General features: G+C 43.8%; 2 protein-coding genes across 5 annotated transcripts in view; one reads left to right on the top strand and one right to left on the bottom strand.

Annotated features, from left to right (window-relative positions):
• Nucleotides 1-59: 59 nt before the first annotated feature.
• RPP38 (ribonuclease P/MRP subunit p38) lies at nucleotides 60-4645 on the bottom strand. Its single transcript, XM_002926624.4, has 3 exons — nucleotides 4515-4645; nucleotides 2093-2190; nucleotides 60-1008 (listed from the first exon to the last, which is right to left on the bottom strand). Exon 3 carries the CDS (start codon nucleotides 992-994, stop codon nucleotides 149-151), a length of 846 nt encoding a protein of 281 aa, XP_002926670.1. The 5' UTR covers nucleotides 995-1008; nucleotides 2093-2190; nucleotides 4515-4645; the 3' UTR covers nucleotides 60-148.
• An 11319-nt stretch (nucleotides 4646-15964) lies between these two features.
• The window catches only part of ACBD7 (acyl-CoA binding domain containing 7), a 38380-nt gene continuing 27413 nt past the window's right edge, over nucleotides 15965-26931 (top strand). For 3 of the 4 annotated variants that reach the window (XR_004621011.1, XR_004621012.1, XR_004621013.1), the window contains exons 1-4: nucleotides 15965-16019; nucleotides 25224-25341; nucleotides 25487-25549; nucleotides 25635-25808. Coding sequence is in view for 1 of the 4 variants with exons in the window: in XM_002926625.4 (XP_002926671.1) it covers nucleotides 16008-16019; nucleotides 25224-25341; nucleotides 25487-25549; nucleotides 25635-25708 (267 nt within the window). In the remaining 3 variants the exon portion in view is untranslated. Of the gene's footprint in view, nucleotides 16020-25223; nucleotides 25342-25486; nucleotides 25550-25634 lie in introns of all 4 variants that reach the window. The other variant, XM_002926625.4, reaches the window with a different exon arrangement.

Raw genomic sequence — 26931 nt, 5'->3', positions numbered from 1 at the left:
CTATTTATACAAAATCTTTCACCTATGAAAGGAATGTTACTAAAAGTATCCCAAGAAAATATGTAAAAAATAACACATTTTATTACTTCCAAGGCTTCTTTACGAAGTGTCGTTTTACAACTGTATGAAATGACAAGTTCATACAAGATTACTTTGAAGTCGTTTTTTTCCCTTTGGGTGGTTTCCTTATCTTATTGGGGTTTGGAATCACTTTCTTTATTTTAAGGGGTTGTAACACTACAGCCTGCTGACCTTCAACAAGCTTCCTTTTATGTTTAGAGAGGTCTTCAAAGGATGTTTCCAAAATCTCTTTGTCTTGGCTTTCCAAAGATTCTGTGTCTAAATTTTCCCTGGAGTCTTCTGGTCTGCCTTGAAGCCATGGTACGTGTAAACTGGGTACTCGGGGAATTATGGCTTTTACTTCATCCACAAAGGCAGTGGTGTCCTTTCTGAACCCTAAGGCCAGGACACATTTTAAGCCAATGACAGGTGCGAGTGTCTCGCTGAGACGGGGAACCTGACAAGCAGGAACGGATCTGCTCAAACTTAACTGAATCAGATGTGAGGTGATGAGCGCAGGCTTGGCTGACTTACACACGAGTACCAGCAGCAGCCCATTCCTTTCCAGAGCTCTGGTAACTTCATTAACGCCAATGGCCAGTTGCTTCCTGACATGGACAGGAGTCCACCCTGACCCTTGCTCATTATCTTCTGGGTGTTTCTCCTTCAGATCCTTGCTCATATCAACCTCTGGGCTACATTTGTCTGGGCTTTGTTTTTTTAAAAACTGCTTTTTCTTTTTCTTCCTATCCTCAATCTTCTGAAGCCCAAGACATTTAAATCTGTCTTCAAGGGTCTGTAATATGAAGTGCATGTCCTCTCTCTCTAGCGCACTCCAGCAGATAGCATATGGGTTGTTCAATGACGTCTTTACCATTAAAGGTCTTGTCTTCCGAACAGAGCCCCTCCCCGGTGCTTGAGGAGCTGCAGCCATTCTGAAAATCTTTCCTAAAGAAGCAGACGACAAAGTAAATTTGGGTTATGAGCAATGCATGTCGGAAGAATATCTTGTTTGTACTCTTTCTGATTCCTGATAGGCTATAGAAGCCTGACTATACAGAACCAACAACATGACATACACTAAACTTCCTTTAAGATTAAGGAATTTAGGTTCCCCATTTTTTCATGACTTTGTCTTTATTCGTATACAGGTAATATATGAATGTTTTGCATTACTGCAATCACGGTGAAATTCTATTTATTTATTTAAAATGTTCCATGTTTCTACCTGTTCAGGATTATCTTTTTAATGACCGTGTGGTATTAATCTCACAAATCTGTTACCAGTTTCTGAGCTGCTCTCCAGTTAGGCCTCCATCCCACAAAGACTCCCTGAGCGCCGCCCACGTGCAGGCAGCATTCCAGTCGCGGGGGTTCGGCCGTGAGCAAGCCACCTGCACGGAGCTCACAAGCTGTGCGGGCCTGGAAGCCTCTGCAGTTCATAATCAAGCAGCTGTGGGTTTTTAAGAACCAGAATAGTAATCTATGCACACGATTAAAAATTCAAATGATACTTTCATTCTATGCCCTTTTGTAAGTCTCCCTCCCTCCCTGGACTCTAAGCTTCTTGTATATCCTTCCCTAAACATCTCCAGACACAGGTATATGTTCCCCCTTCTTAACAGTTATTCCAAGCTGACTGCTTCTGCAGCTGGCAACTTGATGAAAACTAGGGAAATTTTGTAATGAAACTTAAACTAATCCATTAAAGAAAAATTAGAAGGATCCTTCTTGGGAAAATGTTATAAATCACTGATCTAGGGAGCATATCCTGGCTCTCCTTCCCAGAGCAAGTGCATTTCTCATCCCTCAGTTTTATTCCTCACTTCTTCCTGGTGCTGAGCGAAGAACCACAGTGACCTACATGGCAAAACTGAAGGAAGTTCAATGAGCCAGCCCCCGAGAAGTGTGGCATCTGGAACTGACCCTATTTTCAGATAACCGGATTTTCTCCCTCCAGACAGTCCCTCATTCCCGAAATGCCCCATGCACAATTAAGAATTAAGTCTTCTCCAATTAAACTTCCACTCACCAGTCTGGCTACTGATGGTAAAGCGCAGATGTCTTTGTGGAGTGTGTCAGAATTTAGAAGGCATTTTCTCCATGTATTACTTGATTCTCACAAAAATCCTACAGAATTGCCCAACGTGTGGGTGAAGAAAGAGAGTCAGGTTAAATGCTTTGCCCAAAGTCACAACTGGTTTTCCAAACCCGAAGCTTATGCTTTTTCAATCCTGGCTGCACCGCAAAAATAACCTGTTGCCTTTTAAAACCTACAGATGGTTGGTCCTTATCCCGGATGTACTGAATTGGAATCCCTGGGAATAGGACCAGGGCACTTGTATTTGTTAAAAAAGCTGTCCAGGTGAGTCTGATCCAGAACAGGGTTAGAACAGCTGGGGTAGGACAGGCTGCCTCTTGACCCTGGACAGCCATGAGAAATAGCCTCCTGGCCTCCACTGGTCTCCACTGCACCTCCTAAGTCACCTTCTAGCAGAAATCCAAAATTTAGCTCCTCTGGGCAGGGTCAGACCTCGTTCACGCCAGTGCTGCCAGAGCCTTGGTACCTGCCGCACGAGCCGCTTCCTCCATCCCAGCCCCTCTGCACAGCCCTCCTCATCCCCTATTTTCTCCATGTTCCCCTCCAGCTTGGGGAATGAGGAAGTGGCTCAGCTAAATCCAGTCGGGATTGGTGGAGGCTGGCAACAAGCTGACCGTGGTCAGGAAGAGGAGCAAGACAAACACGAGCTAACAGCTCTTGCCAAACTGCAAGTCAGCTCATGGGCCTGAGCATTCAAACAGCACTCAGGTGAACAAAGAACTGTGTGCTCTGGAGAGAAAGCAAGCTAGGCATGAACTCCTGTCTTCAGAATCTAGCGGGGGAGATGAGAGCCAAGTAGTTCAGATACGCAGGGTCTTACACCATATAATTCAAAAAGTGCTGATTGATGAGAAGTAATGGTTTTGGAGGAGAAAGACAGGAAGGCCTTGCTGAGGTGCCTTTTGAGCTAGGTCTTGGAGGCATTCACTACCTACAGGATCAAGGGCAAACCCTTTAAGGTGACCTACAAGGCCCTCCACACTCTGACCCTCATCTTCCAACGGCCTTTTCCACCATGCACGATTATACCTCGCCACCGAACCACTTACTGTTGAACGAAGCCACCAGTTTCTAATCTCCACATCCTCATACACATTATTCCCTTCCACCTTCAGCCGCACAACCACCACTCTTTCTTAAGCAAGTATTTCTGGATTATCCACAATGCACCAAGCCATAAAGTATTAAAAACAATTACTAGCCTCACCGTGCTTAGAATTCATGAAAAAGACATATCAGCAGGTAATACCATAGTAAGACGTGCACATTCAAGTCCAGGAACTACCGAATACTAAGGAAACAGCAGAAGCCTAACTTAGCTCAAGGTATCAGAAAAGAGGTCCCGGAGAAAGTGACCTTTTAACTTACATCTGAAGCGTGCCTGCCAAAGGGAGTATGAAGTACAGCATCCCAGGGAACAACATTAACGAAGTACAGTTCAATGTCGCTGGGGCAGAGATGCTAGAGATGGTGAGGTATTAGGGAAAGGAAGCGAGGACCAGAGGGTGAAGGTCCTTGCAAACCTTATAATGGGAAGTAACTGTAACATTTAAAACAGAACAGTGCCAAGATTTGAAAGGCATTGCAAAAAGTTCTTTGCGGATTCTCGGCCTGGAGGGGTCCTCTGCCAAGAGTGTAAGGAGCAAAGAGGTTCCCAGAGTAGGCATGACGGTGGCCTGCACGAGAGTTGCCGCAGAGGGGATGGGACAAATAGATACAGTTGAAATAGTTAAGAGGAAGAATCTACCCGGCTTAGCGCTATCAATCGGGAGTAAAGGAGAGGAAGGACTCAGAAATGCCTTCCGGCCTCTGGTTCCGGTAGCAGAGGGGAGGACGGCCCCAGTTCCCACTGGCTGCATTCCTGTCCCAGAGTCCCTCCCTGTGCATGCGGCCCCGATCCAATGCCCTCATTCTTCACTAGATTCGCAAAGTGTAGTTATTTTGTGGTCCGTCTCCGGTTCTAGGCTGTGGAGCACTGAAGGACCAGGGTGGGCTTTATCTTACTATTTCCCGTACCCTACAGATGCTCAACTCCAGGCAGAAAGAGGAGAGTAGACCAAGGTCCGGTGGCAGGAAAGTACGCGCGTCGCGAGGGGTCGAAGCGGCCGGAGACACAGGGGTCTGGGGGAAGACCTCGGGACCTCGCGTGCCCACCGCCCTCCGCACTCTTCCGCCTCCCAGGCCGATTCCCACCCGGGGCGCTCCCCTCGGGTCCCCCTGCGTCCCCCGCACCCCGCTCCCATTCACGATGTCAACCGCACCGCTTCCACATGCGACGCGCGTGCGCAGAGCCCTCGCCCTCCGTGGCCCCGCTTTCCAAAAGCTCAGAGAGCTTCGCATCTCAACATCTCACCTTGTCACTCACAATGGAGAGAGTCGGCCCACAGCTTCGCAAGGCCTGAACTATAAACACCTTGAGTTTGGGAACGAGTCTGGGAAGCTCAAGACAGCGCCCTACAGCGACAGTGCGCAGGCGCAAGACCGGTCTCGCGATACCTCACGGTTGCCTTGGTAACCCGCTGCTCACAAATTCCACCGCTTGGTCTGGGGGCTATTTTACAGTCCGTAGTCGCTGGAAGGCTGATTCTCTCCTCTCTCGTCCACTCCCTTGTAATCCAATTTCTACCTTTCAGCGCCTGGCGGGCTTGGCTCGCTCTTTCTCTTCTCCCTTTTCTGTATTTGGCTTGCCTAAGGGGACGCAAAATCCTAGTCCCTGTCCCAGTGTCTCGGTCGCCTTTCCGGCATCAGGAAAATCAACGGGTGGTTGGAGATTAAAAAAACGTGCCTACAGGCAACAATGTAGGCAATCTTGAGCCCTCTGAAAGAGGAGGGTAAATGCTTCTTTGCGTTCTGCGACAGCAGCTCTGAAAGCCGCCAATGTCTGCTGTAGCTACTCCGACCATTGGAAACGGAAGGTACGAAGGGCGTCGCTGGGAAGTCATGGACAGCTATAAAACAGTTGAAGGACATTTGCAAGGTCAGCCATCTGAAACTGTTGATTCACCCGTGGCGAGAACTTAGAAGAAAGTAGGTTGCTACTGACCTAAAGAGCATCCTCCTTCGCCACCCCAGTCCTTTCTCTTTTCCAGCCTAACTTAACCTCCCTTATTTTTCCTCTCTCCATTTTTCTCAGAACTTTTCCCTTCTCAATCTCTTCACTGTTCGTTTGGTTTTCCATTTTTTAATCTATTTTCTCCATCTTCAGTTTTTATCACCTACATAGTATGCAACTGGCCATAAAGAAAAGGAAACATGGGGCGCCTGGGTGGCCCAGTCGTTGGACGCCTGCCTTCGGCTCGGGGCGTGATCCCGGGGTCATGAGATCGAGCCCCACATCAGGCTCCTCCGCTGGGAGCCTGCTTCTTCCTCTCCCACTCCCCCTGCCTGTGTTCCCTCTCTTGCTGGTTGTCTCTCTCTCTCTGTCAAATAAATAAATAAAATCTAGAAAGAAAGAAGAAAGGAAGGAAGGAAGGAAGGAAAAGAAAGAAAGAAAGAAAGAGAGAAACAAAAACACGTGTTCCTTTTGGTCAAAGATTTCTGAAGGTTACACAGGGTTAAAGTACAATGGGATTTTTAAAAGAAAATTAAAAAGAATGAAGTTACAATGAGTTTGAGTGTAACAACAGACTTTTGTTTCATAAAATGAATCTTATGGCTCATTATGATAAACTGCAAACATCCAGTCTTAGCTCTAGCTTAAGTAGTCTTAGATCCAGCTTTCAAGCTGTAAGAGAAATGCAGACACACGCATCTAATTGAAATGCTAGAGTAATGGGAAGGAATTGTGCACGAGTTTTGTCCTCCTAAGGTTCCAGAGTGTATATAGTTAGATTTATAGCATCATCTCAATTTACATTCGTTCTGTGAAGATTACCTAGCGTTACATCCCAGGGCTCTGGAACCGTTTGCCTACTTGAAATCCTCACTTCCTCTCTGGCTAGCCGAGTGACCTCTAAAGCAAGCTAATTAACGCTCTCTGTAAAGTGATAAAAATAGTACCTGTTGTGCTTATTAGAAGAGATAATACATAAGATGATTAGCACAGTCGCTGGCGCGCAGAAAGTGCTTGATAATTCTGTGATGAATGTAGTGACAACCTGGATGAGGAGTTAATAAAAGTTAACAGTAGCCTCTGTGACTTTAGTGCTTGTGTTTTATTTGGAGACTACCAATACAATTTCCACAAGAATTTTGTTAAAGTGAGTAACTGCATTTTAAAGGTAATTTCCCTCATTTGGATCACACAAACATTACACAAAAAAGTAAACAATCCTCCCATGACCCGAGTACCTCAAAACATATTTCCTTTCTGTGTTCCCTTGTAATTTGTTTCACATTTATACATGCATTTAAATTGTGAAATAACACAGATTAAATTTTGTGTTCTGATTTTCTTCCCATGTAACACTTTTGAGTGTTTCTCACATAGTCTTCAAGTTATCACTTTAACTCATGTATGTGTTGTATGTGTGTATATATATACATATACACACACACACACACACAATACATATATTTGACATTTAATGACAGGTGTTACAATTATTTTACCCTGTAAAACCTCAAATTGGTTTTTGAATAATAAAGTTTTCTTTTTATATTAACTCTAGAATTGGACTGTTCTTAGATTTATATGCTTGTCATGATGTAAGAGTGGCTTAAGGGACCTGGTGATAAATTGTGTCATTAGAGGCAATGTAAACGTGAGGTGTTTCAAGCAGTTAAGTGATGTCTAAGTAACAGCTGGTTGCAGTGCCACATGTTTCTAGATAAGGTCAGTAAGGAGAAAAAGAATCTAATTGGATTTAGACCATTTATTACACTTACAAGACAGTAAAAGCAAGATCAGCAGGATGTCAGTTCCCTGCATCCTTACACCCATGGGACAACATCCCTAGTCCCAGAGATCAATAACCATAGGTTTCATGAGTGATGCGTCACTCTGCATTGACAAATCAACTTTACACTTCAGCTGAACAGTTTCATAGACTGACACAGAAGCCCACAGCTGTACCCTAAGGTGGCAAGGGGATAGGGGGAAAGGGGAGGGCAACATGAAACGCATTAGTCTCCACTAAAAGTAGAGAAAAGGAAGAGAAACACCTTTGTTTGAGTTTCCCACAAGATAGGGAACTGGGGGCGCTTGGGGGCTCAGTAGGTTAAGCATCCAACTCTTGATTTTGGCTCAGGTCATGATCTCAGGGTTGTGAGATGGAGCCCTGCTGTTTAAGATTCTCTCTCCCTAACCCCCCTCACCACCACCACTCCCTCTCTCTCTAAAACAAACATACAGACAAAAAAGATTACAACCTTGCTCCAGGAAGAATCCCAGGCATTCTGCCAAGACTCAGACTGCAGTCAAGCCTTGCCTACATGGCTAGGTAGAGACGTGCAAGGTTGTCAGGGGGCCTTGACAGAGAGCTGTCCTTCTGTTAAAAAGGAGAGATTTGAAAGACCTTATATCAAATGATCACTAAGGTGTTTGGGATGTTCTTTTTTTTTTTAAGTAGACTATTTATTAGAGTTTTGTTTTTATTTTTATAGGCAAAAGCCTAATGTAATGTGATGCTAAGCCTTAGATTTTCCATAGGTCCTAAAGAGCCAGCAACAGTAATTTTGGAAAGTGTCTGTATGATATAAAATCAGCTGCAGGTAACTATTCAAAATATACCATAGATATACATAAACATAAACCCATAATTTTAGAATTATTTAAAGTATAGAAATTTATATGAATTAAATTATCAGGGAATTCTTTCTGAAGCAATATGAGAATGAGTGACTGAGAAGCACTTTTATTTTTTTAAAAGATTTTATTCATTTATTTGACAGAGAGAGAGACAGCTAGCAAGGAGGGAACACAAGCAGAGGGAGTGGGAGAGGAAGAAGGAGGCTCCCAGCAAGCAAGGAGCCCAATGTGGGGCTCGATCCCAGGACTCTGCGATCACGCCCTGAGCCGAAGGCAGACACTTAACAACTGAGCCACCCAGGTGCCCCTGAGAAGCACTTTTAATGTGGAAATGTGTCCGTATGTCTATAAGTATGTATTAGGTGAAAAATATAAATAGCATTTTACTTTGTGCACCGGTTTTATTGAGCATCTTTTATGTGTCAAGCAATAAGTCAGATGCTAGGTACATAACAATATTTATTGAATTCTGAGTGTTAGGGATAAAGCAGTGACTAGATCTCAAGGAATCCCTGAATAGCCAAAACAGTCTTGGAAATGAAGAACAAAATTGGAGGACTCACACTTTCTGATATTAAAAACTTACTACAAATCTACAGTAATCAAAACAGTGTGGTATTGGCATAAAGACAGACAGTGGAATAGCGAGCCCAGAAGTAAACTCTCTCATATATGGTCAATTAATTTTCGACAAGGAGGCCAAGACAATTTAATGGGGAAGGAGATTTTTTTTCAACAAATGGTGCTGGGAAAACTGGATATCCACATGCATATGAATGAAGTTGGACCCTTACTTATACTCCATACAAAAATTAACTCAAAGTGGGGCACCTGGGTGGCAGTCAGTTAAGCATCCAACTTTCAGTTTGGCTCAAGTCGTGATCTCACTCAGGGTCATGATCTCAGGGTTGTGAGAGCAAGCCCTGCATCGGGCTTTGTGCTCAGCACGGAATCTGCTTAAGATTCTGTCTCTCCCTCTGCCCCTCCTGCTTGTGCGCTTGCTCTCTCTCTCTCCAAAATAAATAAATCTTAAAAAAAAATTAACTCAAAGTGGATCAAAAATCTAAACTTAAGGGCTAAAACTATGAAACTCGTAAAATGTAGGGGAAAATCTTCATGACACTGAATTTGGTAATAATGTTTTGGATATGACAACAAAAGAACAGGTAACAAAAGAAAAAATAGAAAAATTGAATCTTCATCAAAATTAAAACTTTTTGGGGTGCCTGGGTGGCTCAGTTCGTTGAGCGCCTGGCTCTTGATCTCAGCTCAGGTCTTGATCTCATGGTGGTGAGTTCAAGCCCCATGTTGGGCTCCATGCTGGGTGTGGAGCCTACTTAAAAAAAAAATTATAAAACAAGATTTTTTGTGCATCAAGGGACACTATCAAGAGAGTGAAAACCCACAGAATGGGAGAAGATATTTGCAAATCATATCTGATAAGGGATTAATATTCAGAATATATTAAAACTACAACTCGACAACAAAAAACAAAAACAAAAAAAGCCTATGGGGCACCTGGCTGGATCAGTCCATAGAGCATGCAACTCTTGATCTTGGGGTTGTGAGTTTGAGCCCCCCAAAAAACCAGTTCAAGGGGTACCTGGCTAGCTCAGTCAGTTGGGCTGGTTAGAATGTGAAATGGTACAGCTGCTTTGGAAAACAGTTTGTCAATTCTTCTGAAAGTTAAAACACAGAATTACAATATAACCCAGCAATTCCTCTCCCACCCAAAAGAATTGAAAGCGGGGACTCAACAGATACTTGCATGCCAGTGTTCTTAGCTGCATTATCGACAATAGCCAAAGGTAGAAACAATTCAGACGCCTACCAATGATTGAGTGGAGTCATATTTACATACAATGGAATATTATTCAACCATAAAAAGGAATAAAGTGCTGACATCTGCTACAACATGGATGAACTTGAAACACATTATGCTAAGTGAAATAAGCCAGTTGCAAAAGGACAAATACTGTGCAGTTACACTTTATTAGGTACCTAGACTAGACAAATTCTGTAGGTAGAACAGAGGCTGAGGAGAGACGGGAATGAGAAGTTGTTTAATGGGTACAGAGTTTCTATTTAGGTGGATGAAAAAAATTTGGAAATAGTGGTGATGGTTACACAGCATTACGAATGTACTTAATGCCACTCAAAATACTATTTTTCACCATTTTTCTTTACTATTCCTTTTTTTCTTCTCAGTTTCATTTTTTCTTTACTTTTTTCTCATTTTCCTTTCAAAAATTTTGTCTCCCTTTTTCTTTTATTTAGTTTGTTAGTAGTTGGTGGTGTTTATTTGTATGCTTGTCTGGCATTGTGTTTTGATTCCATTACAGAGATCAGTTCATCAGGTGGACTCTGGAGTTGATTTTCTCTTGAGGCGGTGTGGGCCAAGCATCTCACCAGCTTCTCCCGATTTTAAGTTGACCTTGGGATACCTTGACTCCAAGGTCAGCAGTAAGTCCAACATGCTGCTGGGCCTCTCAGCCATCCCTGCTGGGGAGGAGACCTGTGTGGACAGCCACCGACCCTCAAGACCATCACCAAGGGTAACTTGACCAAGCTGAAGCTGGCCCGCCACATCCTGCTTTAGGAAAGAGGTAGTCATTAAGGTCAGTGACAAGACGTAGGAGAACTCCTCCAAACTCCAGACTGTCCTGTGAAGTAAGAATCAAGAAGGCCTCGAACCATCCCCAAACAGTCATTTCAAGTGATCCGGACTGAGTAAACACTCTGCCTTGTCACAGAGTCCTCTAGTGACATAGAGGTGCTGGAGTTCCTAGCGGCTCATGGAAGTCTGTAAGGAAAAAAAGGCCATAGGCAAATTCTGTCTGCGGGTACAGTCCCTAGAAGTGTGTCGTTTGTAGAGTTAAAGGCAGAACACCTGCTCTTGGATGCTGATGTGATAATCAAGTTTGAAGACTTTGGCTTCAGTAACAGTTCGCCTTTGGCAACAGCTGGGTACTTCCTTTGGCAGCCCCCCCTTTATGCTGCCCTGGAACTCTTCCAGGGCCAAATAAGATGGATCTGCAGGGGCATGTGGAACCTGAGGGCCATCCCGTAGACTCGGTCGTCAGACCCCTGCCTTCTAGGAGCTGCAGGGCCAGGTGGGTACTCCGGGGAATGTACCATATCCCCCTTTACATTACAGGGAATGTGAAAAACTGCTCAAGAAATGTCTCGTCCTCAGTCCCAGCAAGAGAGCACTTTAGAGCTCACGATCCATGGGTGAATACAGGTTGTGGGGAAGAACGAAAGCTGTATGTGGAGCCACTCCTTGACCACAAGGAAGCCTGGCTGAGTTGATGGTGTCCTTGTGTCACACAGGGAAGAGAGCCAAGACTCGCTGATGGGCCATAAGCACAACAAAGTGATGGCCACCTATTTGCTCCTGAGTTGCAGGAGAGCCGAGCTGGAGGGCCTAACTGCCAGAGTCCAGGGCCTCCACAGCCTCTGCTCTCCTCCACACCCCACCACTATGCCCTGATCTCCCAACAAGGCCCCGTCTGCACCAGGGAGCCACATGCCACAGCCCAACCAGGCCTCAGGGCTGTGCCCCCCCAGAGGGGAACTGTGAGGTGCCCCAGCCCAGCACAGACTCCCACAGACTTATGTCCCTCTGGCCCCTTCTTCCAACCTCACATCAGAAGTAGTGGCAAAGCCACAGAAGAAACCAATCCCCCACCGCAGGGTTTGTCCAAAGGAAACTCCATCTACCTGGGCAACTTCCCACAGATGAGCCACCCCCACGTCTCCTTCGGACAGGAGCCAGGGCCTGCAGGGGGCCCCTGGGAACTTCTTCAGCAGGTTCAGCTTGAAGTTTATACAGAGACATCTGTGTTTCAGGTTTGCCAGAAAAACCTGAGAGCAGACACTGAAAGGACACACTCAAACCTCGCAGAGTGGGAGCAGAAACAGTGGTAAAGGAAACACTGAGGGAGGCCAAGTGATGCTGTTTGCACTTGACAGGGAATGTGAAAAGCATGAACTTCATGGAGCCCAATGAGAAGGTGCAGGAGACCGGCCTGCGCTGCCGGCAAACAGTGGCCAGCATGGACTGAGCAAGAAATTCGCGCTGCTGCTGGGTGTGCAGGGCGTGCGGCCAAGAGGACTTTGCGCAGTGGATGGTGGGGATCTAAACGGTCACAGTCGTCTCTCAACGGAGTTCCATTTCAGTGGAGAGCCGTGCCTCTGCAGCGTTCAAAACCATTGCCTCCCAAATCACGGCCGCTTAACCGTTACACGGCTGCCAGGAGCCTCCAGGGAGAGAAGGGGTGAGGCCGCCGCGCCCCTCCCTGGGCAAGACTGCAGAAGTCCCGCGGCCTCGCTTGCGCGGGGCCCCCTCAAGGCTCTGCAGCGCTCGGCCGGTGGTTCTTGCGTGCTCGTGGGCAGGGGAGTTGGTGTTTGCAGAGGGCAGTTTGGGAAGGTATCGGAGCCCTGAACAGGTTCTTTCGGGAAAAATCCCATGGGTGACGTTCCCTGAGGGCTTCACTAGCCTTAGAGGACCTCTAATGCCAAAACGAGTTTGGGGTGTATCGTAAGAAAGCGGGGTGCCACTGATGTGTGCACGCTCAATGCTAGAACACTCTGACCGCAAGTCCGAGAATGGGTGGGATAAGCAACTAGGCTTCCCCTGTGCTTCGACAGTGGCTTTAACCTCCGGGGTTGGAAGTGAAGGAGGCAAGAGGAAAATCAGCTCGAGTGTCACGGGCCGCGGTGCGACCTTCTCTCATTTGTGATCCTCTCCATTCTGCACAATTTATTCCAGAATACAGACACAGGAGGATGCTTTCTTAACTTGTTTTATGTACTTGCATAATGCTGGTGCAGGAAATTAAATAAATAAATAAATAAATAAATAAATAAATAAATAAATGTATGTCTGAGGAAGGGAAGTTACAAAATAAACATGGATGAAAAACACCTTCAAAATATAGCCCACAATCCAGTAATGCATTTTGTCAAGGTCAGGTTGAGATTAATAAGGAATGAAGGTTGGTTTAGCAATTGAATTATCCTGACTCCTCTCTTTCCTTCATGCCCCATTTAGAATCTACTGGGGACTGTTGTTGACTCTCTCTTCAAAATATATCCAGAATCTGAAATACTTCTCATTACCTCCACCACTACCACCTGAGTTTAAGACACCCATAAGTTCCTCCCTGGATTCTAATTTTAGTAAGGATTTTGCTGTCAACCTTGTTCCCCTATAGTCTCTTTTCAACACAGCAACAAGAATGATTTTTTTAAAAGATTTATTTATTTATTTAAGAGAGAGAGTGTGTGCAGTGGGGGTCGGGGGGAGAGCGCGGAGGGAGAGGAGTAGAGAGCCTCAAGTAGATTCTGTGCTAAGCATGGAGCCTGACGTGGGGCTCAGTCCCACTTCGGGAGGTCACGACCTGAGCCAAAACCAAGAGTTGGACCCTTAACTGACTGTGCCATCCAGGCACCCCCAAGAGTGATCCTTTTAAAAAGTAAGTCGTATTATGTCAGATCTTTCTCAAAACTCTTCAGTGGTTCTGTTTCACTCCCACTTAATCCCAAATGTCTTTGTGTGAGGCCGTATGCAATTGGTCTCCATCTTCTATTCTCTGACCTTTTCTACTATTCTGCTCCGGCTACCCGGGCTCCTTGCTGTTCCTCACAGCTGCTGGGGAAGCTCATTCCTTAGAGCCTTTGTAGAGGGTGCTGCCTTTGCAAGGGAAGCTCTTAGGGCTCTTCCTGGTCAGCTCTTTCACCCTGCTTCAAGCTTTTAATCAAATGTCATCTTCTCAAAGAGACCTACCCTGATTACCCTATTTACCATTGCAAGTCACCTCCTCATCCCACATACCCAAGACTTCCCATCTCTTTTGCTCTGCTCCTTTTTAAAATAGCATTTATTACCTCATATCTTTTAATAGACCATATAATTTGCTTATTATATGTTATTGTCTGTAATCCCCAACCAGAATGTAATGTGAGGATAAGGATCTTGTTTGCTCTGTTGACTGTTTTTCAAGAACTTAAAACAGTGCCTTGCTCATATTAGGTACCCAATAACTGTTTGAATGAATGAAAGAATGAATAAGGAATATAGGAGGGAATGGAATCAGGAGAGTCACAAAGGTAAAGGTAATGTTCTATTTCTTAAAACTGGTGGTAGGTTCATAAATGTGCCCTTTGTTTTTAGAATTATATATATATATATATATGGATATATGGATATTGGTTTGTAATCAATATTTAATAAATAGCAAAAAAAAAAGGGGGGGACTTGATTGTCCAAATTGACTCACTCCCTAAGGAAAACTGAGTATTTACTATACCTAGTATATTATTATCACTGGGCAGAAGACATCAGTATTTCCATTTCTTTTCTTTCTCTTTATTCTATGGAACAAGACATGATGGCTCTAGTGTCTTTTCAGGGGAGAGCAACTCAAGAGAAGAACATGCTTTGAAAACAGTCCTTAGAAGAACGTTCTAGACTTAGAGAATAAAATAGAGCACAGCGTACCTTCGCTCTCCCCTTTTCCTGATTTCTTATAATGACTATAATGCCCAAATGTCTCAGCTCTAGAAACACGCCAATACTGGAGGTCACCCCCAGTATTTCCCTACTGAAACACTGTTAGGGCTTCCTCAGCAGAGAAAGCACTCACTGCTCTGAAGTTGCCATTTGCCTTTGTATCCCAAAGTGTATTTCCCATCCCCTGCAAATTTAAAAACTAAAAACCAAAAAATCAGTACATTTTGCGACCATTTGCTTTTTGTCTTTTACTTGGAAATTCATTGGTTACACCATGAAAATATTTTCAAGGAGAATGTAAAAACCAAGGGATTTACATGAAAAGGTAAGGCAAATAATTTTTTTTTTTTAGATTTTATTTATTTATTTGAGAGAGAGAGAGAGAGAGAGGCAGAACACAAGCAGGAGGGACAGAGGGAGAGGGAGAAGCAGAGTCCCCACTAAGCAGGGACCCCATATGTGGGGCTCCATCCCAGGACCCTGGGATCACGACCTGAGCCAGGCGCCCAAGCAAATATNTGTAAAAACCAAGGGATTTACATGAAAAGGTAAGGCAAATAATTTTTTTTTAGATTTTATTTATTTATTTGAGAGAGAGAGAGAGGCAGAACACAAGCAGGAGGGACAGAGGGAGAGGGAGAAGCAGAGTCCCCACTGAGGCAGGGACCCCATATGTGGGGCTCCATCCCAGGACCCTGGGATCACGACCTGAGCCAGGCGCCCAAGCAAATATTTTTTAAATGTAGTTTTATGCAAAAACAAGCTAAAATGTTTTGGGGCCTTTCGTCTCTATCACTTGGATTGTTATATGTTAAACGTTTCAGATCAGCTACTCTCTAAACCCTGAATTTGTCAGTTCTTCCAGTCACTTCGCTCCACGAAGCTTTCTTAAAAGAGTCGGAAATGAACTCCTGTGACCAGGAAATGCTGTTCCAGTTCTTTGAAAACTTAATCAAACGTGAATCACGGTCCCATTCGTATGTCTGCCAACTTGCAGCGACATTGAATTTGTTGCCCTGGAGAATGGGGTCAAATTGAATAGGTGCATACGTCTGTGCCCTTACAATAACCGAGAACTAGTTAGGGTGTTTGCAGCACGTGTCCAAAACGTGTTTTTGCTTTTTAAAGAGAAGACGCCTTTTTCATGCCTGATGAAGTGTGTCTAGAGATATGAGAGGAGATTTGAGAAGTCTCAAAAAACTGCCATCCAGGTTTCTAGGAATTACGAAAGGGCAGAGGGATATATCTACAAAAAGGAATCCCCACTGAGGTCCGTGCCCTAAGGAGACTTCTCTGGATTTCCAGCAAACAACCTCTTGAGAAAGAATTGGGGAGCGAGCCAAGAGCGGAGAGGAACTCATTTAAATTCCCTGCTCCTCGCCTTTCCAGTTGCAGCGGTGCTGGCTGCCAACCCCGGCGCGCTGCCGCCTGGGGCTCGGGCGGGCGTGTGGGTCAGGGCAGGTGCCACTCACTGCTCAGCTCCGCCCCCTAGTACTGGTGGCCAATGGGAACCAGCCTGGCTCACAGTGCAGCCAATGGGAGCCAGAGGGCGGAGGTGCGTCGCCATTTAAGGAGGCCCGCGGCACCGGCTCTGGGGACCGGCGCTTCGGGAGTGCGGTGGTAGCTGGGTGCTGTCAACCATGCCTTTGCAGGTGAGTCGAAGGGTGCGGAGGCCGCACCAGAGGGCTTCCTTCTCAGAGGCAAGCGCTCGAGTGGGGCAGGCGTGACGCCCCTGGGTGGCGGGTGACTCGAAACTGAAGCTTGGGACAGCTGTCGCCCGCAGTTCTCGCGCCCCCAGACCCCCGGAAGTTGTCCTGAGTGACCCTGCGGACCCTCCCACCCCCATCGCGAGCGCCCGCTTATTGCAGTGGGGACCACACCGGTGCCATTGTTGACTGCGAGCCGGGGCTCCCTATGGCAACATTTGTGAACCCCGGGGATTGGTTACTCGAAAAGTAAGCGCTGGCCCCCCGGGAGGGCAGACGCCCGGCTGCTCCCGGAGGACCAGGCGGCCCTGCTCCGCGCGCTCTGTCCATCTGGGAGAGGAAGGCGAGGGCGGCTGGGATCCCACCCGCGCCCCCTCGCTCCTTGGTAAGGCAAGTGTTTTTCTGTTCGAGATCTGTAAAACTACAAAATAGTAGTTCTGCTGATATGAGAAAAAAATATATATTCAGGGTGGGAAATTTGGGGAAAGAGAGCAAACATAAAGTAAGTAAAAACCATTTGGAATTCCTTCACCCAGATGATAACCACTGCGAACATGAGGGATTACTTTCTTGTGTGTGTGAAAAATGTGTGTGTGTATATGTGCCTTGCGTATGTACATACATGTGCATATGTGTGTGTATACACACTGATTTGATTATATTCTTAAGCATATACAGTTTTGTTCCTATAACTAACACTGTATTAGGAGCATTTTTCATCATTAAATATTCTCCTAAAATAAAATTTGAAAAAAATATCTGCATACAATTTCACAGAATGAGCGTGGCTCACTTCTTTAAGGATTCTTTTTTTTTTTTTAAGATTTATTTTTATTTTCGGGGGTGGGGGTGGGGGGGCAGAGAGAGAATCCTCAAGTAGGCTCTATGCCCAGCACAGAGCCCCACATGGGGCTCAATCCCAGGACCTTGAGATCACTAACTGAGCCAAAATCAAGAGTTGAAGTCTTACCCCACTGAGCCACCCAGGTGCTAGGGTTCCTTAAGCAGTATGTTATGGTGACTAAAGGCACATACTCCAGAGTCGGCCAGATTCAAATCCAAACCTCACCCCTTCCTAGCATGTGACCTCTCTGTGCCTGTTTCCTCATTGAAAAACGGAGGCGAGGGACTGCCAAGATTAATGAGCTACATGTATAGAGCATTTAAAACAGCGCCTGGCATGTGGTAAGTACCCAATAAGGATAAGTGTGTCCTTGAACATTTAGATATTTCTCTCTTGTGTAGGACATATAATTCATATTGAGATTTTCTCAAAGTAATCAAATCTTTCAATATCGAAACTTTATTCCTTTTTAGCTTAGTATTTTGTTTGGCAAACAAATGGGGTTTCTAATTCAGCTATAACCTCCAAACTTTATTTTAAACTTAAAATATGTTTACTTCAGTACCAAAGCTTTTAGCAAAGCTGAGAGCCAGGTAAACTGGATGTCTTTCTTTTTTAGAAGATGGTGCTTGAAGGCAGACTGCTTCTTCGAGAAGCTGCATCTTTTCAAGCTTGGAGATTTGTGATTTTACAGTGGGCAAAAAACTAACCCCTTTCCCTCCATGCATGTTTGTATGACCTAAGAACCATACAGTATGAGAATTTACGATCTTCCTAATTCACTTCCTCAATAGGAAGTGATTGCTCGGAAAGGCTTTCTCAGGGTGTCTGGGGGGCTCATTTGGTTGAGCATCCAATTCTTGGTTTCAGCTCCAGTCATGATCTCAGGGTTGTGAGATCAAGCCCCACATTGGGCTCTGCACTCACCATGGAGTCTGCTTGAGATTCTCTCCCCCCTCTCCTACCCCTCACCCTGCTCACACACTCTCTCTAAAATAAGTAAATAAATCTTAAAAAAAAAAAAAAAAGGTTTTGTCAACCTCATGTTGTGGGATGACCATGTTCTTTGGCTGCAGAAAGTAAAACTAGATTAGGTGAGAGTCACCTTCAGAGGCTATTTTCAGGTGTGACGAAATTGGAAAGGAAATTTACCCAGACGCCAGGGTGGTCAGTACTCTTAGGTGGTAAGAGGGTAGATGGTTCCAACTCCAGGAAAGCAGGATGCACCCCCTGTGAGTGTTGGTGGTGACACTGGGGTCACTGATATACCAAGGTGTAGTCAGAGGGCCTGTGAAAACATGAACAGGAGAGACTCTGGGGAGAGACCTTAAGGCAGTTTGTTTTGAAGACTCTCAAGCACAGTTGTGAGGGGAATGATGAACACAGGCATTCAAGCAGGACAGCGAGGCCCCCAGGGCTAGAAGAATGAGCTCAGCAGAGGCTGAAATTCCTCACCAAAAGCAATGAGCCCAGTTCCACAGTGGCACAGGGCGTTACTAAACTTCCCCTTTGGCCCAGAATGCTTTGGAATTAAGTGTAAACAACTGTACATTTAAAGCTGTTTCTCATCTGTGATAGCTTTCAAACTCTCCTAATATCCACTTACTCATTCATTTATTCACCAAGGACACAGAGGGGCTGGTACTGCCCACCAGTGCTCTCTGTAAGGCATGGCTCTTGCTTCCAAGATGAATGCTTATACCTGTCCTCTGTTACACATGTGTGGGGAACAAAGCCAGTCCCACTGGCTTTCATGTTGAGCTCTAATACCTGCTGTCCATGCCACCTGGAACATCCTTCCATGCTCTTGTCCATCCAACAGGTGCTGACCCCTCGGGCTTAGCTAAGTGCCATCTCCTCTGGGAAGGCTGCTTCTTCTTCTTTTTTTTTTTTTTTTAAGATTTTATTTATTTATTCGACAGAGATAGAGACAGCCAGTGAGAGAGGNTTGTCCATCCAACAGGTGCTGACCCCTCGGGCTTAGCTAAGTGCCATCTCCTCTGGGAAGGCTGCTGCTGCTTCTTCTTTTTTTTTTTTTAAAGATTTTATTTATTTATTTGACAGAGACAGCCAGCGAGAGAGGGAACACAAGCAGGGGGAGTGGGAGAGGAAGAAGCAGGCTCACAGCGGAGGAGCCTGATGTGGGGCTCGATCCCAGAACGCCAGGATCACGCCCTGAGCCAAAGGCAGACGCGTAACAACTGCGCCACCCAGGCGCCCCTGGGNATGAAGGCAGACGCGTAACAACTGCGCCACCCAGGCGCCCCTGGGAAGGCTTCTTCCACACCTGCTGACGCTCCCTCCTCTGCATCCCCAGAGGGCCCGCAGCTCTTCCACTGGAGCAAGTATCACATGATCGTTGTTGACCTGCTCATCTCCCACTAGAGCCTGAGCCCCTTGAGCGCCGGCGGCCCTGTTCATCCCTGTCTGCCTGGCAAAGGCCTGGTATATAATAGGTGTTCAATACATTTGTTAAGTAGTATGATCCAAGTGATGAGCTCTGGGTGGGCAGAGTCAACAGAACGAAATAAAAAATATATCTGTTCTTAATAGTATTTAATCTTAACACCTTCCCACTGAAGTTGATAGTATCATTTTTTTTTTTTTGGCTGAGACTGAATCTCAGAGGAGCTTTGTTGCTTGCGTAAAATCCCATGGCATTATATCTCAAAGCTAGAATTCAAACCCAAGATCCTGATGTGAGGCCAGTGTTCTTTCCCCTAGAGCCTATTGTGGTTAAACTGGGAAAGGCCCCATCGAGGAGGGTACATTGGAACCTCATCATGGAGCAGGAATGTATCAAGTTGTGGCACCACAAAACGTCATGCTGGATGGAGAGCGTGATCTTGGCCCCAGCTCTGGAACAGGCTTCTGTACCCTGGAAGGGAGAAGGAACAGGGATCCCTGAAGTTGGGTGTGAAGCCTGGTCAGGGCCTGACTTCTTGTGGAGAGGGTCCAAGACTTTCATTAGGTTGTCACATGGTTCCATGCCCCACCCCCCACCCTGTATATGAAGAACAATTTTCCAAAAATTCCTTCTGGAAGGCAGGGACCTAGTATGGTTGTTCAGAAGCCTTAGAATTCTCCTCAAGCCTTGGCTTGCCAAGAAGAATTGAGTTGCTGTCACTGGAGAAGGGCACAAGACCTCACAGCAAGCAGACGACCTGAGACGCTGGTAAATCGGAAGGGGAAGATCCCTACCCTCTCTGAAGAGCCCTGCCCTTAGGAAGCCCTGGGAGCTTATGGAGCATTTTCATTGTATCCTTATTACAGGCACAATATGTACACACTACAGAACATTTGGAGAGCACAGAAAGCATTAAAAACCCAGAGAACTTACCAATAATCAGAGGCAATTATTGTTTCCATATTTTAATATATTTCTTGCTAGTCTTTATTTTACAAAGCTGAGTGTATAAAAATAATTTTGTATTTGTTAAGTCAAAGTGTTTTTTGTGTCTTCATTCTGAGTATTTTTTCCCATTTTTTTCTAGAATTAGTTTTGGTTTTGTTTTTTCCAAAGAGACTTCAAATAATAGTGGTAACCTTTATTAAACACTCACCATGTCCCAGGCACTATTTTAAATATTTTACATGTGTTAACCTATTTAAATCTTCCTAACAACCTTGTGGATAGGTGGTATTATTGTCCTATATTCTGGCTGAGAAAAAAGACACAAGTTAAATAACTTGCCGAAGGATACACAGCTCTTAAGTAATGAAGCTGAGATTCTAACTGAGGCTGTCTGGCTCTAGAGCCTGTATTCATTCTTTCTTTCTTTCTTTCNCTTTCTTTCTTTCTTTCTTTCTTTCTTTCGTTCTTTCTTTCTTTCTTTTCTTTCTTTCTTTTCTTTCTTCTTTCTTTTCTTCTTTCTTTCCTTCTCTTTCTTTCTTTCTTTCTTTCTTTCTTTCTTTCTTTCTTTCTTTCTACTTATTTATTTATTTGCTCTTTTCCTTTGTACTCTTTTTTTATTTAGAGAGAGTGAGTGCACTCNTTCTTTCTTTCTTTCTTTCTTTCTTTCTTTCTTTCTTTCTTTCTTTCTTTCTTTCTTTCTTTCTTCTTTCTACTTATTTATTATTTGCTCTTTTCCTTTGTACTCTTTTTTTATTTAGAGAGAGTGAGTGCACTCGAGCAGAGGGAAGGGCAGAGGGAGAGGGAGAAAGAGAATCTCAAGCGGACTCCACACTGAGCCTGATGCGGGGCTCGATTTCACACCCCCGAGATCATGACCTGAGCCAAAATCAAGAATGGGACACTCAACCGACTGAGCCACCCAGGCAACCCTAGAGCCTGTCTTCTTAGGACATTGTTTAAAGCAGTTGACAACTTCCTAGAAAGACACTCAGAAAGGTGAGGCAGAGTGTGTGACCCTTGTCACATGCATTCATGCTTCTTAGACCCCTATAGGGATTAATTAGGAGGCGGGGCCATTTTCAAGGTTATTTAGTTTGGAGAACCCAGTCTCTGATTTACAGGTGATTTTTGTTCATCACCAAACAATTGCTCTCTAGTTGTGTACTGTCCTGTCTTTGGCGCGGGATGAAAACTTGACCCAGCAACTCTGCTGAGATCCCTGGGGTTCTGACATGACAGCAGGGCTATCCACTTTCTCTACTAGGAGTTTGGGTCTTTGGATCAAAGGGAGCTATGCATTGGAGAAAGACAATGGGGGTGGGGGTAGAATGCCTCCTGGAGCTTCTCTTGTTTGATACCCAGGCTGGTGACATTTCCTGCTTATCCCTGATTTAAATAACACAAGGTAAAATACAGTGTATTTAAAAAAAAAAAAGGAGTAGAAAAATTATATTAAGGAAAATAGTCACCAAAGCCCTTTTTAAGTAAACAAAGAGGTTAAAAGAGGAGGGATAAAGGCTAGGAGCACATAGGGAGCACCTGGCTGGCTTAGTCAGTGGAGCATACAACTTTTGATCTCAGGGTTCTGCGTTCGAGCTTGGGGGTAGAGATAACTTAAAGAAATAAAAAACAAAATAAAATCTTTAAAAAAGTACCANAAAAAGTACTGGGAGCACATAGACATTCATTTGTGTATAATATTCCAATTTGTGGAATTTATATGCTTTTAACTTATAAAAAGAAATGTGTAGGGGCACCTGGGTGGCTCAGTCAGTTTAGCATCTGACTTGGTTTCTTCTCAGGTCGTGATCACCACATTGTGGGATCCAGTCCCTCGTTGGGCTCCATACTCAGCAGGGAGTCTGCTTGGGATTCTCTCCCTCTCTCTCGCCCCCCAAATAAAGCAATAAATCTTTAAAAAAAATAAAAAGAAATATGTATTGAAATTTCTCTTGATAGATATTTTTCCCAGATTTTGACCACATTCACCCATTTCTCCCACCCTTCACCCCCTCTGGCAACTGCCAGTCTGTCCTCCATTTTTCTAAGTTTAGTTATTTTAGTTTCCACATCTAAGTGAGGTCCTACAGAATTTGTCTGTCTCTGTGTGACTTATTTCACCTCACATAATGCTCTCAAGGTCCATCCATGTTCCTGCAAATAGCAGAATCTCCTTCCTTTTTATGGCTGAACAATATTCCATTATGTGTGTACATGTCTACATATACCATATTTTCTTTATACATCCATCGTTGGGCACTTAGGTTGTAATTTCCATGTCTTAGCTGTTGTAAAGAATGATGCAATGAACATGGGGGTGCCAGCATCACTGTGAAATAGGGATTTTGCTTCCTTTGGATGTGTACCCAGAGATGGAATTACTGAATCACATGGCATTTGTATGTCTTTGTTTAATTTATAAATGATTTATTGAATTTTTTCAGAAAAACTTATTCTTTAAACTGAATAAGTTCTATGNATTTTGCTTCCTTTGGATGTGTACCCAGAGATGGAATTACTGAATCACATGGCATTTGTATGTCTTTGTTTATTTTAATTTATAAATGATTTATTGAATTTTTTCAGAAAAACTTATTCTTTAAACTGAATAAGTTCTATACATACAAGTTCTCATTTTTCATTTAGCTTTGATTTACTTCTTAGAAGTTTTCATGTTTCTGACCAGCCACTGTCTTTTTAAACCTCTTGGCATTTTGTTTTTTTCTGGGCTCCCCAAGCATTATTCAGAAACTGGGTGGCAGCCCTTTTCCCTGGTAACCTCTTATTTTCAAGACATAGGAATTTATTTACAGTAGTTCTGTTGGTTCTGGGACCATATAAAGAATTCTCTCTAAAGGCTTTCACTGCTTATTGCCTTGAATCTCTCCAACCTTGATCTTCTAGGCTTAGAGCCAAGGGGCTTTTATTCTGGCCCACAGACTGTACTTTTTGTACTTTTTTCAGCTTTCTTGGAATCACTTCCTTTTTCACATTCTTCCTTTTTCTTCTGAACATAAGGAGTTTCTTTCAGCTTTCCTGATGATGTCGTTATGTTAGTCTGTCCAGCTGTAGTTAACTTCTGAAGAATGTAATCTGGAAGGAGTTTTCTTTGTTGAATGAACAGCCCGGCTTCTTCAGGAGTGCTTTATCCCCAACCTGCTGCTCCCCTTTATGGTTCTTCCTGGGTGCTGGTCAGTCAGCTTCTCCCGGACAGGCATTGCCGGACTGCTGGACAAACAGGCGGCNGCTCCTCCCGGACAGGCATTGCCGGGCTGCTGGACCAACAGGCGGTGCTCTGCCTTCTCCTCCCCGCCCCCCCCAACCCCGCCCAGGTAAGGCCACCCAGACAAGGAATCCTCCTCCTCGTCCAACCCCCTGGTGGCGCTCTGTCTGCTCCTCCTCCCCCAGGTAATGCCCACCTTGCCTCCTCCACCCCCTATCTCCTCCCGTCCCTCCCCATGGTGTTCTGCCTACCTCCCCCCTCCAAGCTCCTCCTCCTCCCCCACCTCCAGGTGTGCTGGCCCTCCTGCACCATCACTGATGCAGGGGTGTGGGAGGTACAAGGCTGGCGCTGCACCATAGCCCATGCAGCATCAGACCACCTCCATTTGTATCTCTTTGGGAAAATGTCTGTTTAGTTCCTTTGCCCATTTTTTAATTGATTTTTCCTTTTTGCTATTGAGTGCTATAAGTGCTTTATATATTTTGGATATTAACCACTTTTTAAAGATACATGATTTGCAAATATTTTCTCCCATTCCATAGGTTGCCTTTTCATATTGTTGATGGTTTTCTTTAGTGTGCAGCAGCTTTCTAGCTTAATGGAGTCTTATGTCTTTATTTTTGTTTTTGTTGCCTTTGCTCTTGGTGTCAGATCCAAATAATCATTGCCAAGACCAGTGTCCAGGAGCTTACCCCCTATGTTTTCTATCAAGGAGTTTTGTGTTCTTAGGTCTTACATTCAAGTAAGATCTAAATAAAAGGTCTTACTTGACCTGACATTAAGTCCTTTGAGTTGCTTTTTGTGCATAGTGTCAGACAGTGGTCCAGTTTCAGTCTTTGGTATATGGCTGTCATNTGGTGTATGGCTGTCAGGTTGTCCCAGCACCATTTGTTGAAGATACTCACTTTCCCCATTCTACATTCTTGGCTTCTTTGTCATAAATTAATCAACCATATATGCATACTTTTATTTCTGGGCTCTCTATTCTGTTTCATTGATCTGTTTGTTTTTAGGCCAATGCCATACCATTTTGATTACCATAGCTTTGTAATATACTTGGGAATCAGGACACGCCATGACTCCAGCTTTGTTATTCTTTCTCAAGATTGTTTTGGCTATTCAAGGTCTTTTGTGGTTCTGTACAAACTTTAAGGTTGTTTTTTCTACATCTGTAAAATATGCCATTGGAATGTTGATAGAGATTGATTGCCATGAATCTGTAGATTGCTTTAGGTAGTATGGACATTTAAACAATAATATTTCTTCTAATTCATGAGCATAGAATATCTTTCACTTATTTATATCTTCTTCAGTTTTTAAAATTTTCAGTATTAAGAATTTTCATTATTGGGGCGCCTGGATATCTCAGTCAGTTAAGCGTCTGACTCTTGATCTCAGCCCAGGTCTTGATTTCAGGGTCGTGGGTTCAAGCCCTGCATTGGGCTCCATGCTGGGCATGGAGCCTACTTTAAAAAAAAAAAAAAGGAATTTTCATTAATAACAGTTTTATGTAGTTCTTCATATCTTGTTTGAATATCAGGTAAGTACCAGGAGAGGTATCCATAAATTAAAATAAATTAGGATAATTCTGGTAACTAGACCAGTAATAGTTCCATTTGAAAACTTCCTCTTTGAGTTTCCACTGTTTGGTGGTAAATACGCCCAAAATAGATGGGCCTGCTGAAAGTTAGAGAATGCACCGTTTGCCTTTTCTTCCTTTTGTTCTAGGCTGATTTTGATAGAATCGCAGAAGATGTGAGGAAGCTGAAAACAAGACCAGATGATGAAGAACTGAAAGAACTCTATGGGCTCTACAAACAATCCGTAGTTGGAGACATCAATATTGGTATTCTGTAGATAGATAGATATACACACACACGTTAATATTTAAATCACATATTTAAAAAAATAATGCATTTCATCTGAACAGTATTTATAGAAGCATCGAGTAAAAAGTAAACTTGAAAATATATCTATCCTTCTTTTGACAGAGTGTCCAGGAATGTTAGATTTAAAAGGAAAAGCTAAATGGGAAGCATGGAACCTCCATAAAGGTTGTTAATTCTTAAATAAGTGAAATAAACTTCCTTAATTTCCCAATACATCAGTCAGTGAGATAATCTGTTTGTGTCTTTCTAGGGCAGCCGAAGGAAGATGCCATGAGTGCGTATATTTCTAAAGCAAAAGAGCTGATAGAAAAATATGGAATTTAACATTCAGCTATGAGAAAGTCTTGCTTTTGAAGCCTTCATAACGGTATCGTGTCCTACCATCTAGGGAAGAAATACACCGTTAATTCTTTACATGTCGCAAGTATGTTTGCTGTTAACATGAATTGTAATCCTTAGAGGTTATGCTGAAACAATTTAATGAAGTTTTACTTGCTAAAACCAGATGATTTTTAAAGTTCTTTAAAAAAAAGTATTGCTCTGGTAGTATGTCACAAAAACATTAACAATTTTTTTTTTGGCTTATCTGTTTTTCTACAGTAAGTTAGCATTATTGTTATGTGATCAAAACCGTTTATTAAGAGCCAGTAGCAAGATTCTTCCTTTGTTGCACCGTGTAGCTTTGGGATTCTCACTGACTTGGGGCCTTGGAAATCATAAACATACCTGGTTCCGTTCCATACTCTGTAATTCTTTACTAGGTGACCTGAGACAAATTATTTCACCTTGCTAAGCCTCATCTATAGAGTAGAGGGGAAAATCAGTATCACAGGGTTGTAAGAATTGAATGATTCTTGAGATAATTGAGAATTGATAATTGAGGAAACTCTATCCTACCTTCAATTTAAAGCATACATTATATAAAACCTAACAACAAATAAACTAAACTTTTTTAAAAATAAACTTACAAGTCCATAACTATTCAAAGAAAGAAGTCATCTATCAATTATTTTTCTTTAAATTTTTACACTTAAGACAGAAAAATTAAATGTAGTATCAAGTGATAATAAAATGTACAACTTCTGTGCCTCTTAATTCAGTTTCATTGAAGTGAAAATGCAGTCTGGAATATCATACTGGCCTAATCCTCAGTCTTTCTTGCTGCACACAGGTTCCCTGAAAGAAGATAGTCTTTTTTTTTTTTTTAAAGATTTTTATTTATTTATGTGACAGAGATAGACAGCCAGCGAGAGAGGGAACACAGCAGGGGAGTGGGAGAGGAAGAAGCAGGCTCCCAGCAGAGGAGCCTGATGTGGGACTCGATCCCACAATGCCGGGATCACGCCCTGAGCCGAAGGCAGACGCTTAACGACTGCGCTACCCAGGTGCCCCCGAAAGAAGATAGTCTTGTTTTAGCATTTCTAAAATCAGTTTGAGATTGCATAGGATAAATATCCCAAAAAACAGTGTACTTCTATTCCCTGGATAAGGGTTTGGGTTTGTATGCTATGACCAATGATGGATAGATTGATTCATGTGACTTAAAA

This window comes from Ailuropoda melanoleuca, chromosome 15 (genome assembly GCF_002007445.2).
Source record: "Ailuropoda melanoleuca isolate Jingjing chromosome 15, ASM200744v2, whole genome shotgun sequence".
NCBI classification, from domain to species: Eukaryota; Metazoa; Chordata; class Mammalia; order Carnivora; family Ursidae; genus Ailuropoda; species Ailuropoda melanoleuca.
The sequence above is the reverse complement of the archived record's forward strand: the minus strand, read 5'-3'. Positions and strand labels throughout refer to the sequence as shown.